Source organism: Rhyacophila brunnea, unplaced genomic scaffold (assembly GCF_057557595.1).
Source record: "Rhyacophila brunnea isolate RB1 unplaced genomic scaffold, BYU_Rbru_1.0 scaffold_14, whole genome shotgun sequence".
In the NCBI taxonomy this organism is placed as follows: Eukaryota; Metazoa; Arthropoda; class Insecta; order Trichoptera; family Rhyacophilidae; genus Rhyacophila; species Rhyacophila brunnea.
Window position 1 is genome coordinate 38,418,102 of NW_028232796.1, and position 17,242 is coordinate 38,435,343.

The 17,242-nt window shown below is 33.2% G+C and overlaps 1 protein-coding gene across 1 annotated transcript in view; it reads right to left on the reverse strand.

Annotated features, from left to right (window-relative positions):
* Window positions 1–16,836, reverse strand: part of LOC147075951 (metabotropic glutamate receptor 1-like) — a 186,056-nt gene extending 169,220 nt beyond the window's left edge. The window contains exon 1 of the mRNA XM_085942281.1: window positions 16,222–16,836. Within this exon, the coding sequence (XP_085798407.1) occupies window positions 16,222–16,692 (471 nt within the window). The 5' untranslated portion in view covers window positions 16,693–16,836. The remainder of the gene's footprint in view (window positions 1–16,221) is intronic.
* Between the last annotated feature and the right edge of the window lie 406 nt (window positions 16,837–17,242).

Below are 17,242 nucleotides of genomic sequence, written 5' to 3' on the forward strand. Positions count from 1 at the left end.
AAATGACGAGTTCTTCGTTGAGTATATTTGTACGTATGCTACAATATGTGGCGAATTTTATGAGATGTCTATACTAGATTAGGTTAGGTTAAGTTAGGGTTAATATAATTGGAATAGTACTATTTTTAAACTATCGCCGCATTTTGTTAGATACGTATAAATGTATTCCACGGTGAAATATTCAACGAAGAACTCGTCATTTGATAAAATGTTATACGAACTCATGTTTCACGTACTGCGGCGCACGAATAAATGTCCCACGATGAACTGCATACGTACAACTTACATGTAACCATTGTCCTAGTGGCTAGTTGCCCCATTCCTTTAATGGCTGTAGTAACTAATCGGTGATATTATTGACTCCTAACCGAAATTCAAAATACTCACAACTCCAACTCAGAAGATAAGGCGTTGTGCACTGGATCATTTTTAAGTCTATAAAATTTTCTTCCATTGTTCATGTCAGGTGTGTACCGTTGTATTTTGAGAAAAGATCGATAAGCCACTCGGAGAATTGATAATTAAGTAAATTAATACTGTCAACCGAGGGTACTTGATGGAATTTTTGTTAGCCAAGTACGGAATATAAATTACCATTGTTTATTTGTTTTTACTTAATGGGTTGATGTATTTAGTGACATTTCTCATTAGCTAATTTCATTAAATTCCCAACACGTTACCTAGTTCCATGGTCTACGAGTAATGATATTAAAATGTGCTTATCTACTGAATATATTAATAGTATATAGTTGGGCCGATTATGATCCCAATCCCATCCTTAAACCCGCAAAAATATGTAACACCTACCATCCTTATTATTATTATCATCCAGGCACTTACCAATCACAGGTCATCAGCAGACCGTGATTATTTAATGACAGTCAGTTTTTCATAGACAACGAGAGAGTCAACTTGCTACAGTGTGGCCATCGTTTATGAAAGAACTCAATACGAGTCTCCGTATAAGCTCAGAAAATCAGAACATCTATTCAACCCGTTTTATCGGGACAGGGTGTCTGATCATTCATTCAAACGTCATCATCATTCATATTAGCCCAAGTGTAACAGTGAGAGTGACACTCTAAAACTATTTACCTACTAGAGCGTGTGTCATCCCTCTCAACATCAAAGGTCAGTGCCTGGAATCCTGTTTAAATCGCCCCCCCCCCCCCCCCCTAGATCCGAAATCTACAAGCATCTCTCAAAATTACAGTCCACAAAAGCTCAACCAGTATATAAGTAATTTACTAATACTTTAAATATTCATAATATTAAAAAATACATATATACCTGATCCTTTATTTAGGTAATAAGCTTCTTTTCTTGTGTTACATTGCTATATGTTTGCGACGGATACTGGGTGTGCGGTGGGGTGGTATAACTTTAGGAGCAACTAGGAGATAAGAGAACGCACAAAGCACCACGCTGAGAGTGAATAGGCGGCTTCCATAAGAGAACCTCAACTTGGCTTGCCTGTTCTTCAAGCCGACTGGATTTCGGCGTCCTGGAAGGCCGCTAAATACTATCTATAGAGTGTATACGGCGGAGCTCCGGGATGCTGGTTTGACCTGGAACGAAGCAAGAAGACTGGCGAACGACAGGGATTCTTGGAGGCGCCGCGTGGTCTCCATATGCTCCAATTAAGTGGCGGATATGGCCGAAGAAAAAGGTGTATTCGTTGTCAGCGTGTATTTGCCATTGAAGAGTTCCTACGCATAGTGCCTGGAGATGGCTAAAAGTGAAACTAGACTAACGAACGAAATGTGTCCAGAAAATTTCTGCTGAGAATACCCCAGAAAGATCTTCACAAGACCTTGGCTGTGTACTGCAGTGGCGCACCCAGGGAGGGGGCAAGGGGCCCTGGCACCTCCCAAAAATGAAAATGATCAGAATGATTTTAAACATTGAAAGGCAATAAACTACACCTTGGGCTTAGACAAATAAAAACACTGCAAAAAAAATGATTTGTAATTATTCTCCAGCACCCTTTTTAGAAAAATTTCTTAGATTTTAATTTCTAACTCAAAAATTTCGAAACACTAATGTCGGGTTTTTTTAGAAACCCAATCCCTAATGGAACTGTCAAAAAATTCTCGGTGTCCACCCGAATTCTGGAGTGGTGTAGGTCATGGCTGGGGAGGGCTGATAGGGCTTTAGCCTGGGGGCCCGGCGTGTCGGGTTGACCAGTTAAGTGAGATAAACACACATCATAAACTAGCTTTCATTGTAAAAAAAGTCGCCTGCGGCGCTATTATACTTCATGGCCATGAACATTTTCAATTATATAATTGTGCAATATACTTTTTGATTATTATGTGTCGATACTCGACAGCTCCATTATTAAAGTAGATGTATTAAAAATCGCCAATAATTATTCACAGTATAAGTACCCTTAATTTGAACTAAAACACAATTTGAAAAACGTTAATGTAGTCTTTCACACTGCCTTTAATCTTAGTGGTAGGTAGGGGGCCCGCCAAATTTTTCCATCATCATTTCAGGATGTGGGGACCATGGTGTAGGTACGCCGAGTGCAATAGACAAAAGGCCGATAAACGAAAAATTAGGCTGTGAATAAGAAAAAGAGCCTATGGGACTAATTTACATTCTCCTCCTTGGGCCCTCCCCAATATTAAATCCTGGGCGCGCCACTGGTGTACTGTATATGTGTGTCAGATTCTTATTATTATTTCGTTTAGATGCGAAGAGACATTTTCTCTCGGTAGCTATGTAACACCGCAAATTTACTAAAAGTGAAGTAATTATCCCAATTAAGCGTGCTGCGGGGTGAATTACGAAACCTGTTATCAAATCGAGCTTCGGTATAGTCTTAATACCGTAACTTTTTTCTTTCGAGATAAATTAATATTTTTATGTTTTACATTAAAACTGTGAATTATTTTAGGAAACTTATTAAAATCATTTTGGTGAGAAAGATATCTGAATTAAATTATAGAATTATCCAATTGACGTGTATTTTATAATTTTGTTAAGTTGTAACTTTCTTCCATTATTTTTATGAATTATTTACGTGGGTGTTCAGTTCTAAAATAAACAAAGTCCAGTTTTTTTTTTTTTTAATTGTTGATCCATAAAAAAATATTTTTAACAAAATTCAATTCTAGTCCTAAAAATTGTAAGACGTATTCTATTTTTCTGATAAATCTAGTTATTATATTATTTTGTTTAAATCTTCAAAAAACACAATTCATAATATCAAATGTGTATGCATACTTTTTAAATATTTGGTTAGTAAAAATTAGAAGAAAAAAAAAAGAGTTTACTTTCACCTTTTATGAAACTATTGTAAGAGAACTTAGTTCTCTTTGAAACTCGGTACCTTAATAATTATCAATACAATGTATAAACTTAAATATTTTGTGTTCCTTTGCTAAATGCTTCCAGTATGTAGATTATTGTAATAAAAGACAGAACCGTTTTTATATTATGTAATCAAAAGGAACAATTAAAAAAGTGACTCACTTGTTTCAAAGTAAATAAATAATGAGTGAAGGCATTACTCATTTGTTTTATAAAACAAATGAAAATGCATTACCGCTCGAGTTTTCATTTTATTATTACTTGATGTCACTGCAAGTAAATCTACAGTCCCATCGTTCTATCTACAAATGCATAGTGTGTGACATTTATAATAACTCAATACATAAAACAGATTAGATTGGACGTGAAAGTGTTAGAAACGCTCCGAAGTCTTGTAGCTATAAATATGTAGAAATTGTAAGAAAGCTCTGGTAGAAATGAACGTACAATGCAGAACTGTTAAATTCTCACCGTGAACATGTCTGGTCGGATAAAGACGGTGCTTTTACTGCCTCGACGAAACGAGCTTTTCGATGTATGCAGGTAGAGAGGTGTATAGTACTTATATCATTTTAAAGAATAATCCAATACATAAAATGACAATAATGTATCCACGTATAAGATTAGAGCTATATTTTATAATTGTTTTTATCATTTTACTTTCAAATTACATAAGAACTTATTTTACAACGTTTTTCTTAGCTCGTATTCTTATTTGTCCGGTGGTTCTTTGTCCGGTACAAATCTTGCAATTGATTTTTAACTAACTTCCCGACTAGCTAGACATTTGAAACTCTTAGAATATAAATCAGAACACGATGTCAATGCATTTTTTAATACTTTTAGCCATCTTTAAGTAGAATTGAATTCATTTTCAGTTAATCCTGTTTTGTATGACGACATGAGACACGTATTATTTCTATCAAGTAGAATTTTTTTTGATCGTTTAAACTAGTCAAGTTAAGTTTATATGATTCAACAGAAAATTTAAAACGTTGTATATAAAAAGTTCTTTTTATCTTGTAATTATTATTATCTTCTTATTTCTTGTTTTATATGTGTTGCCATTAGTAATTAAATATATTTCTTTAAATCTATTGCATAGCTACTTTTATTGTATACCTACTGTGCAGTGACGTCCCGTGGGGGCAGGCAGGTTAAGCGTCGCTTGGGGGCGGCAGTTACTCGAAGGGCGGCAAATCGAGGAGAATCATTTGGAATATAATATATAAATAGCTACCTACCGAAACTTAGTAGTAACGAAAATATCTTTCCATTAAAAAAAATAGGTCCGTAGTTTTGTCGGTTCGCGATGTCTAGTTTACTTCTGTTGCCTTTCGACGTCCTTAGTGACCAGCAATGACACGTGCAGATTTGTGAATAATTCCAGTTTGAGTTATTAGCCAGTAAAGCCGCGTTGACACGGTCCAAGTAGGATCCAAGTATACTTGGATAGGAATAATTAGTATGAAGATGTCTCATCCAAGTGACAGCTTCATACTATGTATTCCTATCCAAGTGCACTCGTATGTGACATCTTCATACTAATTATTCCTATCCAAGCTACTTGGACCGCGCCCTACTCATCCAAGTTAACTTGGATAGGAATAAATAGTATGGAGCTGTCACTTGGATAGGAATAAATAGTATAAAGCTGTCACTTGGATGAGACATCTTCATACTAATTATTCCTATCCAAGTCTACTTGGATCGTACTTGGACCGTGTCAACGCGGCTTAAGCACGGAAGTTGCGTTGGTCGTCGAAATTAAAGATGCACCCCCCTCTTACAGACCTACCACCTACCACTCCGGGTCCACGATTTTATTCAGTATCTAGGCGTCACGCCGTCATCGATTATCGATTTAATAATGCCTAAACCTTTGCAATCTCAGACACTCAGACTAAACATATCAATACAGATGTTGAAAGTTTCGTGAAGAAGAAAAGAGACACGGATCGCCCTTAACTCCTCAAGACAGAACAAATTAATTTATTGCAAAAATGACATGTAAGAAGCCACTGTATTACCAACGTCAAAAAAATCTTTATACTTAAGTAAATTTGATTTTGTATATTTTAGTGGTAAGTACATAATATATTATATTTAATTAGTGATATGTTTTTTTATGGGTTGAAGAGTTGACCGTTAAAGACAGGAACAGTCCGGCGTTTATATCTTAGATAGAGTCATGAAAAGATGATAAAAAATACTGTAAGAATAAAAATTGGGGCGGCATTTTGGCGCTCCTTAGGGGCGGAATTTTGTCTAGTGACGTCGCTGATACTGTGTATCTATATTATAATATAGTAGTTATGCAGTGGCGAAGGGTGGAGGTAGGCTGTTAAGATTCGAAATAAATAGTGCACAATAAACTTTGTCAGTCAGTTTCATAAGTGTGAAAAAATACGAGGGCAAATATTGATTCTGGGTATATAAAATGTTATATTAAACGGTAATTGCGGGGATTCTGAACGGTTAAAATCAACCTTAATATAGAAAAATATGTTCGGTAAACCTATATTTTGGTGTTTGAATTTGATTCGTAATTTTGGAGACATTGCAACAATTTTATAATAATATTATATAGTACTATCTGAAAGTCCATTCTTTTCCATTCAATAATAAATTATTTAAGTCAAGGTCTTCGCGCTTAATATCAGAATCGCTTTACTGAAGAAAAAAATAGCATTGAAACCAACAAAAATAAAGAACGGATTTATCTTTCCGTCTGTAGATATATTTTTTATTTCACGCTTATGTCTGTTTTATAGCAAAGTGTTTTTGTTTAGTATCAAGTAAAAATAAACATAAATGGCGGCGACATGGATTGATTTTTTAAAAATTTCTGTGTTGGCATAGTTTCTATACTTTCTTCGGCGGAAAACAAACTGTTTTTATACTTTTATTTTATGAATTTAATATAAAGAAAGGCTATTTTTTCTGCCCTCTAAGATATATATAATATTTACTCAATATTAGGTGATTAACAAATAAATTCTCATATGTTTACAAATAGGTACATTAAAACTGTGACGAAAATACATATATTATTAATTAAATAATGTATAATAATTAATGTAATATCAAAGCAGTCGGTTGCCTAATAACGGTATCAAAAGATCTCAAAATCTGGAGATGGTTGTCGATTATTTTTGAAGTTATACTTCTTTTGGCGCGTTTGGGAAATCAGATCAGAGTGTATTTTTGGCGTGTGACATGTAACACATAATTTATTTTTTCACACGAAAAAAAACGCACTCGATTGGATTCGAACCACCGATTGTTCGGTTATCAGATAAAACGCACTACCTTTACGCCACTGTATGGTACTGCAATCATGAAGATTATACAGTATAATATTATAGTTTAGAATTGTTCCGTTGCCTAGGCAGCGAATTTATTATTGTCGGCCATTTGCAATTCTTTACGTAAACAAACGATTACATGTCAGTTAGTAATATAAGTTAAAGTGTATAGAAATAAACCAACGGCGTTCCAATAAGCGGTCCTTTTTCTTGATTGTGTAATTTAACAAGATAATTAAGAGCTAGTCAAAGAATCTCGCGTATCACAAGTTTTGTTTTTGTTTTGTTACGCCAGAGAAGTATAACTTCTAAGGCGCGTACATGAGTATACACAGCGATTTTTTTTTTAATCTTAGACTTTGATTAATTTAGAGTAGAGTCACCGGAATTGCGAAAAGATATTTGCAGAATTTAAAACGTAAAAGGAGCAATAAAATTACAGAGTTGAATAAAATATTAAATTATCAATGGTGCAAGCTTATGATATTATCTCGTCTTAATCAATATAAAATGTTCAAAATGATTGGGTGACTTGTTACAACGAAATAATGACCTAACCTTAATAGATTCCACGAAAATTAATGTTTCATTTTTCCCCTGGCTGTTCTGTTTTATCACTGTTCTGTTTTGTCATGTTTTGCTTTGTCACTGTTCAACGGAAACATCGTGGGTCAACGTGGAAGAGGTAGGAAGCCTAAATGACATCGAGAGTTGGCGATAAATTCGGCAATTTTCTTCCTGTTCCGTCGCTACTCTAAAAAAACGGTGGAGTGCTAAGCTCAAACAGTCAAAGGTTCAGGAGCCATGGTGTTTTTCTGCCAGAGTAATTATTACAACTTTCTTGTTTTTATTTCTCTGATAATTGCTTTGATCTTTTTCATCCTCGACATTCGTAACTTTATTTTTCCAGCTGATACAAAACATGCATCTGTACATTAATATCCATGCCTCCGCTCCATACAATAGGATTGAAAAGATGTAACCATTCTCATTGAGTCCCAGGTTTAGGTCGGGGTTATATTGTAGTATTTTCCTCAGCTATTTTAAAAAACACCCCTGTCTTTCTCGACTCAGAATTTCAGTTCAACGGTATCGTCAACCATTTATCGCAATAAAAATAAGAAAAATAAATATTATGATTGACAGGTTTGAAACATTTTTTGTATATTTTTTGCTAGCTTTGGAAGTTGTAGCTCATTAGGTATTGTGTGAAATTACACATATAAAACGTACGTATTTTTTGTTGGGTTTTCACCATCAGTTTTAGGAAATATACGTTTCGTACAATGATGTTGCTATGTAGGTATAAATCTCTGCGTTTCCCTCAACTAAACGAAATAATAATGAATTAAATGTTTTATGAAATTAATGACATTTCTCATATAGAAATAATTCTATTATTTTCAAAGCATTTCTAACATGATTATCACATGCTATTATTAATATGCTAAAGCGCTTCCGGGTATTTAAAAAAGGAATTCATGCGAATTTAACCTCGCTTCAAGCTCTAATTCCCCCCCCCCGTCGTTATTTTGTGTTTAAAATAATATATAATTCTTTGAAATGCTATAATATAATTATATAATATTGGTGACAAATTCACGTGTATCATAAATGCCGCAATTACATTATGATGACGTCACGTACTGTCACATGCTGGAACGGCGACAAATTTACAATATGGTTTCGTCATTCCGCAGAATATTTTGAATGATCACTATCTCTATAAATTCAATGATGGAGAGTGCCAACTCTAATGTATCAGTATTTTAAATTATTATTCTTTGTGCATGCTAAGTTTAATTAACCCAACCTGCAGAACATAGATAATAAATAATAATTGTTATATCAAATCCATAGAGAAAACCACTAAAAACAAAGAACACACACTACAGATTTTGACATGAGTCGAAAATGTGTAGTCATGTAGAAAATGATAAAAAATTTCATTGTGTCATGCAGGTGTCGATACAGCGCGGTACGTGTGAGGTGACCTCATTGTTTTCCTGGTGATTTCGGCAGATTTTGCTAACTGACAATACTCGTTTAAAGGTTCAAAATATGCTACGGTATGGGAGCATCAGGAAATACAAAGAAAAACCACAATACACACTTTTTCCCGTAGTGGCAGCTTACTGTGACAAGTATGTCATACCATGATGATAATGTACTTGAACCATTGAGATCTCTTAAATAACAGTGTATGGGTTTTTTTATTTTTAATATATTCCTATTCGTTTTTCGCCTTATGGCAATACGTAAAAATCTTAGAGATACAATGTCATGTAATTTAACAGAAAACTTATTTCATTGTAACTGAATTTGATTTATATCTTTATTAATATTATTTTTTTAATGTTTTTTGGGTATTTGCCGCCCACTGTAATCTGCCACCCAGGTGTAGTCCAGCCAGCGCTCGAAATGGAATATTTTACGAACCGGAGCGCTCAATATTTTATGAACATGTTAACATGGTTATCTAATTGCTTGTGTATTTTATAAAAATAAGAGTGTTTTGCCGTGTCCACATTGGCAACAAGTTGCTGGCAACCTCATTAAATTTCGATTAAAATAATTTTGGGTCAAAAAAAATTGATAATCATCGTGAAATTTAATGAGGTTACCAGTGTGGACAAACTTTTAGATTTTTATATTAAATGGCAAATCTAGCTCACTGTCAAATTAATATGTCCACGAGACGGAGCGATAATTTTGGTGATTTTACGAACCGAAACGGCGCTCCGGTGCGTTCCGGTCCATTTCGAGCCCTGAGTCCAGCACCCTCGTTTGGCGCGGCCTTAATTATTATATATTTGAATTAAACAATATCTTTTCTATTCCTCATTTTTTTTTTAAATATATACATATAGTATTTGGGTACCAAACCATTGACATAAAACCCTCGAAAAGATTAATATTATATTGTTTGTACACCAAATTAAACTGCGAATAACTTGAAAAGACCGTGACTTTCAAGTTGTAACACTTTTGTATCTAATTGTCTGCGGCGAACAATCCGCGTGGGTACAAAGGGACAGAACCTGTCATCCGCGGATACAAAAGCTCCGCACAGATTGCGGGGACCGAATTCCGCGCAACAATAAGGGATCGGAAGAGGGGGATGATGGGGCACGCTTTGTAAGCTTTGCATCCGCAGTTTCTGGGAACAAAATACAAATATCGGCCAGAGAGTATTAGAAGGATTTCAATCTTAAACAAAATCCAGTGGTATGGCGAAGATATTCAATTTACCCACGTAGGTGACGATTATTTATTTTAGATTGATTTATTTTCTTAATATTTGTTTTATAAACTGATTTTTATATCAAGAATCGGGGACTCTGTCAAAATTTCCCAATGCTATTAAGGGGGATGCTTATAACAGCAGAGGCACCTAGCGGAAAAATACAAAGCTTGCAATTTGAGATATTTTTTTGATAATTTACAATTTCAACTGTAATAATTAATTGATAAATATGTGTCTGAAAATATTAAAACGGTGAATTAGTCAAAAATCTACACGATGAAAAACTGACAACTTAATATACTAAATTTTATTAATAAATATGACCATAAAATATATTGTAAACATAACGTAACTATGGACATAAATATGTAACAAATTCACATTTTTTTACAATAATTGTAAGTTTATCTTTGACTTAAAAAAATCTTTTTAATGTTTTCAGATACATATATATTAATAAATACAGTTGAAATTAATGTAAATTATCAAAAAAATGTCTCAAATTGCAAGCTTCGTATTTTTCCGCTAGGTGCCTCTGCTGGTATAAGCATCCCCCTTAATACCCCGTATCTGGCCTATATGACGAAAATTATTTTTTGATGTAAGTACCTACTAAAAACAAAAAAAATACTGCCAATTGACTGCGAAAATCCCATACTTGTAGTTATTTTAACAAAAATGATACAGCCATTTTAGTAATTTTCCGTATCTGAACATTGCAGGAATAAACCTGTAATAGCCCGCATCTTGCCTTTAAGCTCTAAAGTGTGTTGCATGACGTGTGTTGAATTCAACTTCAAAGTGTCACTTTAGAATTATTTAAAAGGTAAAACAGTAAGTAATATAACAAATATTTGGATGTTTATCTTTATATATGTTACGCCGAATGTACGAAATTGACTATTACATGAAATGGGCAAAATTTTGGCTAATTCATGTAATAGTCAAGCCCGTTGCCTTATTCATAAATTAGGTAAATTATCTGCCGAGTGCGTGAATTCGCCAGGGTATGGAATTCTTAAACTGTCAATATGACAGTAGAAAATGTAAATTTAATACGGATGGTTTTATTAGTTATAATTGGACATAATATAATATTATTATTATTAGGTTAGGTTAGGTTGGGTTAGGTTTTGTAATTCTGAATTCAACTTAATGTCCATTTTGAGGTTAGCTAACAAGTGTCAACAAACTATCAAATCATACCATCACAAACAATCGACCATTGCACGATTGATACCCAAGCACGAATCAAATCGCGAAAATACCTTTTAATAAAATTCTTCCGTTATCGTATTATAGTTCTAGATTTTTTTTGGGTGTATGAAATGGATATGAACGTCATTGTAGTTATTGATTGGTATATTTTTATATAATCAATGACGTTTGACACATTTGGTTAGTTTGATTCATGTTTGATTAGTTGCAAAAAACAACACCGGAGCGCAACCATCTATTTTGACCAATGCATGAGCATTTGACACAATTGGTTTGGTTGCAGAAAACACCACCGTAGCGCTACTATCTAATTTGCCCAAAGCATGAACTAGGCAGAAAAATTACTGCCGAATTCACGCAATCGGCAGATATTTTGCCTAATTCATGAATAAGACAACGGGCTTACATTTTTCATGATTTAGGCAAAATTTTGCCCATTTCATGTAATAGTCGATTTCGCACATTCGGCTTAACATATATATCACATTTAATTAGATATTATCATTATATTAGGCGTTGCGTGCTTTGCTTTACCACTTTTTACGTTACGGGTTATTGGCATGCTAAGGCATGTTACAACATGTGTGAACTATTAACACTCAGATACGGGATATTAAATATTTAGTTTTTTTAGCTTCCTGCATAATTTGTAAAAAGTAACTTACGGGATATTAACATAAGGCCATCGATATGTATAGTGTTAGCGTTCAGAAACAACATACCAAAACATACATCAACACTCGTACAATATATAATAAATGCTGAAGTAAATTATATAATACATATATTTAATGAGACTAATTTTTAAATTTTTTTTAGTAGGTGTACCTGAATCAATTTGCATTATTTTTAAAACCATTTGAAAATTGCGCCGTAATTAAATTATTTATGTCAAGGTAATATTTTAATGCTGGTTCCAAATGAAGTCTCCGCCACTGACGTTTTCTCAGTCCCAATGTAGGAAACGATGACTGAAAGGCTCTCTCCATATGGACGGATATGATCAAAAGTACCATTGGGTTTCCACAATCATAGACCATACATGTTGTTGATTTTACCTGATATTACTAGGAGTCTCCTCATGATTGTTAAATATATTATGGTACTATTTATTATTAAGTTGATCAACCCAAACTGAAATAGAGTACAATTGTATGCCTGAATAGCGGTGGTAAAGCGTGGAGGTAGGTCGTCAAGATCCGACATAAATAGTGCACACTAAACTTTGTCAACCATGCCTACGTATTTGTATTCATTGAACTAAGACTCCAAATAATTAGCAATTGTTATAGTGTTCCTAAGTTTTTAAAATTTAATTAAGCCCTGCGTAAGCCAAGCCATTGTAGATAATAGTCAAAAAATATTAGTTTATCCATAAAATATCTAAAATATAATATAAATAAATAAGATATTTTATAGATATAAGAATATTTTTTATCGATTATGTTTTAGTATGGGCAGGCTTAATGAATTTAAAAAACTAACAAAAATAATACGTAAATTAATATGTATTTTTAATTAAACGATAATAATAATAAAGTATTACTGAAAAAAGCGCACTTTTTTATCAATTCGCCCATAGCATACCTATTGTGGCTTGGTTTAGGCAGGGCTTAATTGAATTTTATAAACTAACCAGCACCATCCACAAATTATATTATTAGTTCAATGAAAACAGAATTAATAATTATGACTGACAAAGCTTAGTGTGCACTATGTATGTCGAATCGTAACAGTCTACCTCCACCCCTCGCCACTGGTTGGGCAAATAGTTAATAACCATAATATTGTAAAAAAAAAACTATAATTATTATGGCATTCACTCTAAAACAATAATATACCTACTTTGTGTTTACATAAATCCATACCTTAGTTATATAGGGAAACAATTCAAATTAAAACCTTGTTTTAAGATAATGGCGTTTGAAAAAGTTTCAAGTAAATGTGTTTATTTTTAATATACTCGTAGTTTACATGCAAATTTAGAGTTTAAAAAATAACCAACCCAGACAATCCCGTGTATAATGAACTAATGATAAATCCCAGAAAGGGTTATTCGATTTTATGACCAGTTGAAAAATATTTTTTTTTTTTTGTTGAATTGTAAAGAATGGACCCTTTTATATCAAATGGCATTATTGATTCAGATCCATGAAATTTTGAGTTGTTACCTTACCATGGTATCGAATTGCTAGCTGTAATCTGTAGCTTGTGACAAATTATTGATACTTGGTAGATTTTTTTAATTATTTTCTGTAGGTATATTATAATATTTTTTTTATTCATCTACAATTAAAAGAATCGTTACTACTTATTTTATGTTAAATGTAATTTATTATAACATAGTTAAATACTGATGTCCCCAAAATTGCCTGATAACTATTAATAATAAAATTGATCTTTTGCTGTTTGGCATATTTACATTAATTTTAACCATTGTATTGGTTACATATTTAGATGGTTAAGTTTTTTGAAACGCCTATTTTAAAGCGCCATTGAAATATAAAATGGAAAATCCTTCCAGACCTTAGCCTTAGACTATAGATACATCTTCCATACAATAATGGAAATACAACTAAACGATGTTGCCGTAAGTTTGAATTGTCTGTTTGCTTTTGTTTTACCACGAAACTGCATAGTGGTTTCAAAAATTTGACGGTCGCTATTTTACTGCGCATTCCAACAAGGAAAGCAATTTTTATGTAGTATTGAAGTCCATTTGTTTTGTAAGCACATAATATTATAAGAAGCAAAATGGGTTTTTACCATTTTTGAAATGCACAACAGTCACTTTTTGAAATGTTCAAATTAGAGTAAACAATTTTATTATTTTTAATTAAAATAATGTAGGTACTAAACAACCCTCAAAACTGTGACATTATTTTTATACGAATTTCTCAATGGGTGAATGATGAAGAGAAGCCTTTTGCTTCAGACCTATTCAATTAAAAAAAGATTTAGGAGTAGTTTTCATATTTATGAGTTAATGTGTATAATAATATGTACCTAATCTGTTGATTTGTATGACAAGTTATAAAGGGTTATTAACCAAGACTTATATAATATATATACTGAACTTTTCTCTCAATAAGTTGATTGTGTCTCGAGGTGTGTGGCATGTTGCACCATGTTTTTGGAACCACATACCATCCAGATCAAAACCATTTAATTCATGCCAGAAAAAATCAGTAATTATGTTTCTGTTCTCTATTGACAATAAGCGCATTGCCATTTTCGCTTTCAAAAATACGATCCAATTACACCTCCAGACCATGAACCACACCAAACTGTTAATTTTTGTGGATATAAAGGTGTTTCAATAATAGCATGTAGGTTTGCATTACTCCAAATGCGACAATTGTGCATATTTACGAAGCCATTTCACCAAAAATGAGCTTCGCCGAAGATGATATTTTCATGAAATAATGGGTCTGTTTCAAGTTGCTCTAAATCTCAATCAAAAAAATTAAACGCACCAAATGATCATTCAGTATAAGTTATTGTTTTAACTGTATTATATACGTCTTCAAATACAAATCTTTATGAAGAATATTCCATGTAGTGCTATAATAAAGTTCAAGTTGTTAAGAACGACGTGTAATTGATTCTTATGGATTTTCATCCCTTTGATTTACAAGATCTATATTTTCAGTAGTTTGTTTACGTTTTTGACGGGTTGGATTCTTAATATCACAAAAATTACCATTTGACTCGATTTTTTCAATAAAATACGAATAGTAAGCTCTATATGTGGATTATTTTTACCATAAATTTCAAAAAAATCACAAAACGTAGCTCTAATATCGTCCCTGTTCTGGCAGAAGACACTAATTCGAAAAAATGACATATTGAGTTAGTTATACTTACCAAAATGTTCCTTATTTCAAACTTTACCATCTGGAAACCTTCTTAATAAATAAACGGTCTTTATTTTAAAGTCATCCTTTTTTACGATTACTTAATAAACTCACATGATAGACCATTTCAAACATTTTAACAACTTCAAAGTCAAATGACTTAAAACTAGTATTCTTCAGTTAGTGTGTTCTGCCAGAACAGAGACGATATATTCACTATTGTTGTAATACATTTTAACAATTTGAAACGCTGTAGAACTGTGTATCTTCCATGGTGATTTTCCAAACAATCTTCTTTTTTTTCTTTCGACCATGTCCGATCCTAATAGGATCATATGGGCCTCCACAGAGTAGTCAGTAGAGGTTTGTATTGACAGATTTTGTTTTTTACGAGAAATGGATGTCAGCCACTTGGGCACTTGCTCAACCTATTAGGTCGATACCCTGACAGACAAAAATTGAAAAACAATATGTGTACTTGCAAGACCAAGGATTCTAACCTGGGACCCACGGCGTTATAGTCCGACGCTTAAGCCGCGCGGCCACCGTGGGCGTTCCAAACAATACTGAACACAAATGTAAATTTTGATGGGAATCAAAAAAATGGTGACGTTTTAACTAACTAATTTGTTAACCCTTTATATATTTTATTTCTATCATTAAAACTCCATGAACTGCTTTGTATAAATTCGTTATACGGTGTTGCTATTATTATCAAAGTAACATACCTATATAACAGGTAATTATTGATTATTTATATACGCCCTCTTTAAATACTAAAAACACTAATAAGCATAAAAAATATTAATATGGATTATGTAATAATCATTTCAAAACAATCTTATATCTAGAGAATGTTGCAAATAGTTTTATTCCTTTTGTGTAAGCATTTCTTCTTATTTTTTTCATTTCTAATTAAAACAGAAACTATAGAGTTCGCAAAGAATAATAACGAATGATATATCCAATAGGAAATGTAATATTGGAATATTAATTAAAACGGAAATAATTTTACGTTTGTATTATTTATATCTGACGTTCAGAATCAATGCCAGACATGCTCATTTTTGGTAATTCATGCTATACGTAATCTAGATCTATAGAGTAAGTAAGCTTTATTAAAATTTACTTTAAAAAAAGGCTTTCTCTTCAATTTCATACACAAACACACACGATTTATTGCGGTTCTCTCCCTTAGAAATCTTATCATAAAGGAGAACACGTCTAAGTTTGATTATAGTATTATGTTAAAATAATGATAAATTCTTACCTGATTCATTTCAGTCCCAAGACACGCGGGGGCCAGATGCGTCACCGGCGTGATGGAATCCCTAATCAGCTCAATAGTCTGCTGCAAAGCCACCGGAGCATACCAGCAAGAATCTCTTATCTCCGCCCCAAGAGTTATATTTGGCAAGAGAGTCGGATCATTGTTGATCATATCCAGTATTTGGAACGTAACCTCTGTTCTCTGGATTCCATAAACCTCTCGAATCTCCCCGCACTCCAAGAACTGCGCGTTCCCTGACTTCTTCTGTCTCGGTTGATGATGCACGGAATATAGGGCGCCGATTATGAAGTCTCCGCCGTAGAAGGCGGATGTCCGCTCGTGTCTCGGCGTGCTCAGATCTTCGGATGGGCTGGTATAGGTTGGCAAACCAGCCAAGGAGACGAGAAGTGTGATCCAACATTTTAGAGCGAGGTTTCTGGCTGGCGAATATACTTTTTCGGTGTGAGTCATTTCTGATAATGTGATTTGACATTACGTAGATATTTTTGGTCCATTTAAAGTAGCTAGTAACTAGTAAATACTTTTTTATAACTGCATACAATATTTATTTCACTTTGTATTTATTAATACCTCTTTATTATCTAAAAAAATACGCGTTTTATTTTCACTTCTCTATTATTTATTCAAATGAAACTTAAAAGTGTTTTTTATTTATTTATAATTTAAATACAGTTGACGATCGTTTTACTAAAATCGAACCACCGCATACAGAGATGCGACTATTACATTAAAAATTTTGAACTATAACAAAGAGAAAGTCATATTATGAACTTAAGGATGCTTGATAACGATTCTGTATGTAAGTTTTTTTAATGTGGTAAACACAGAAAAAATCAGTACTTGCGTTAGGGTATTGACAAATTTGTTTAAATGCATTTCTCAAGTAAATACTTTTATATAATAATACTTCGATGTAGTTAAGTACGTATGTATTTGTAGACCATAATTTTATTGGCCTGTTCTGTGACACTCAGCTATAACTACATTTGCATTATATTGT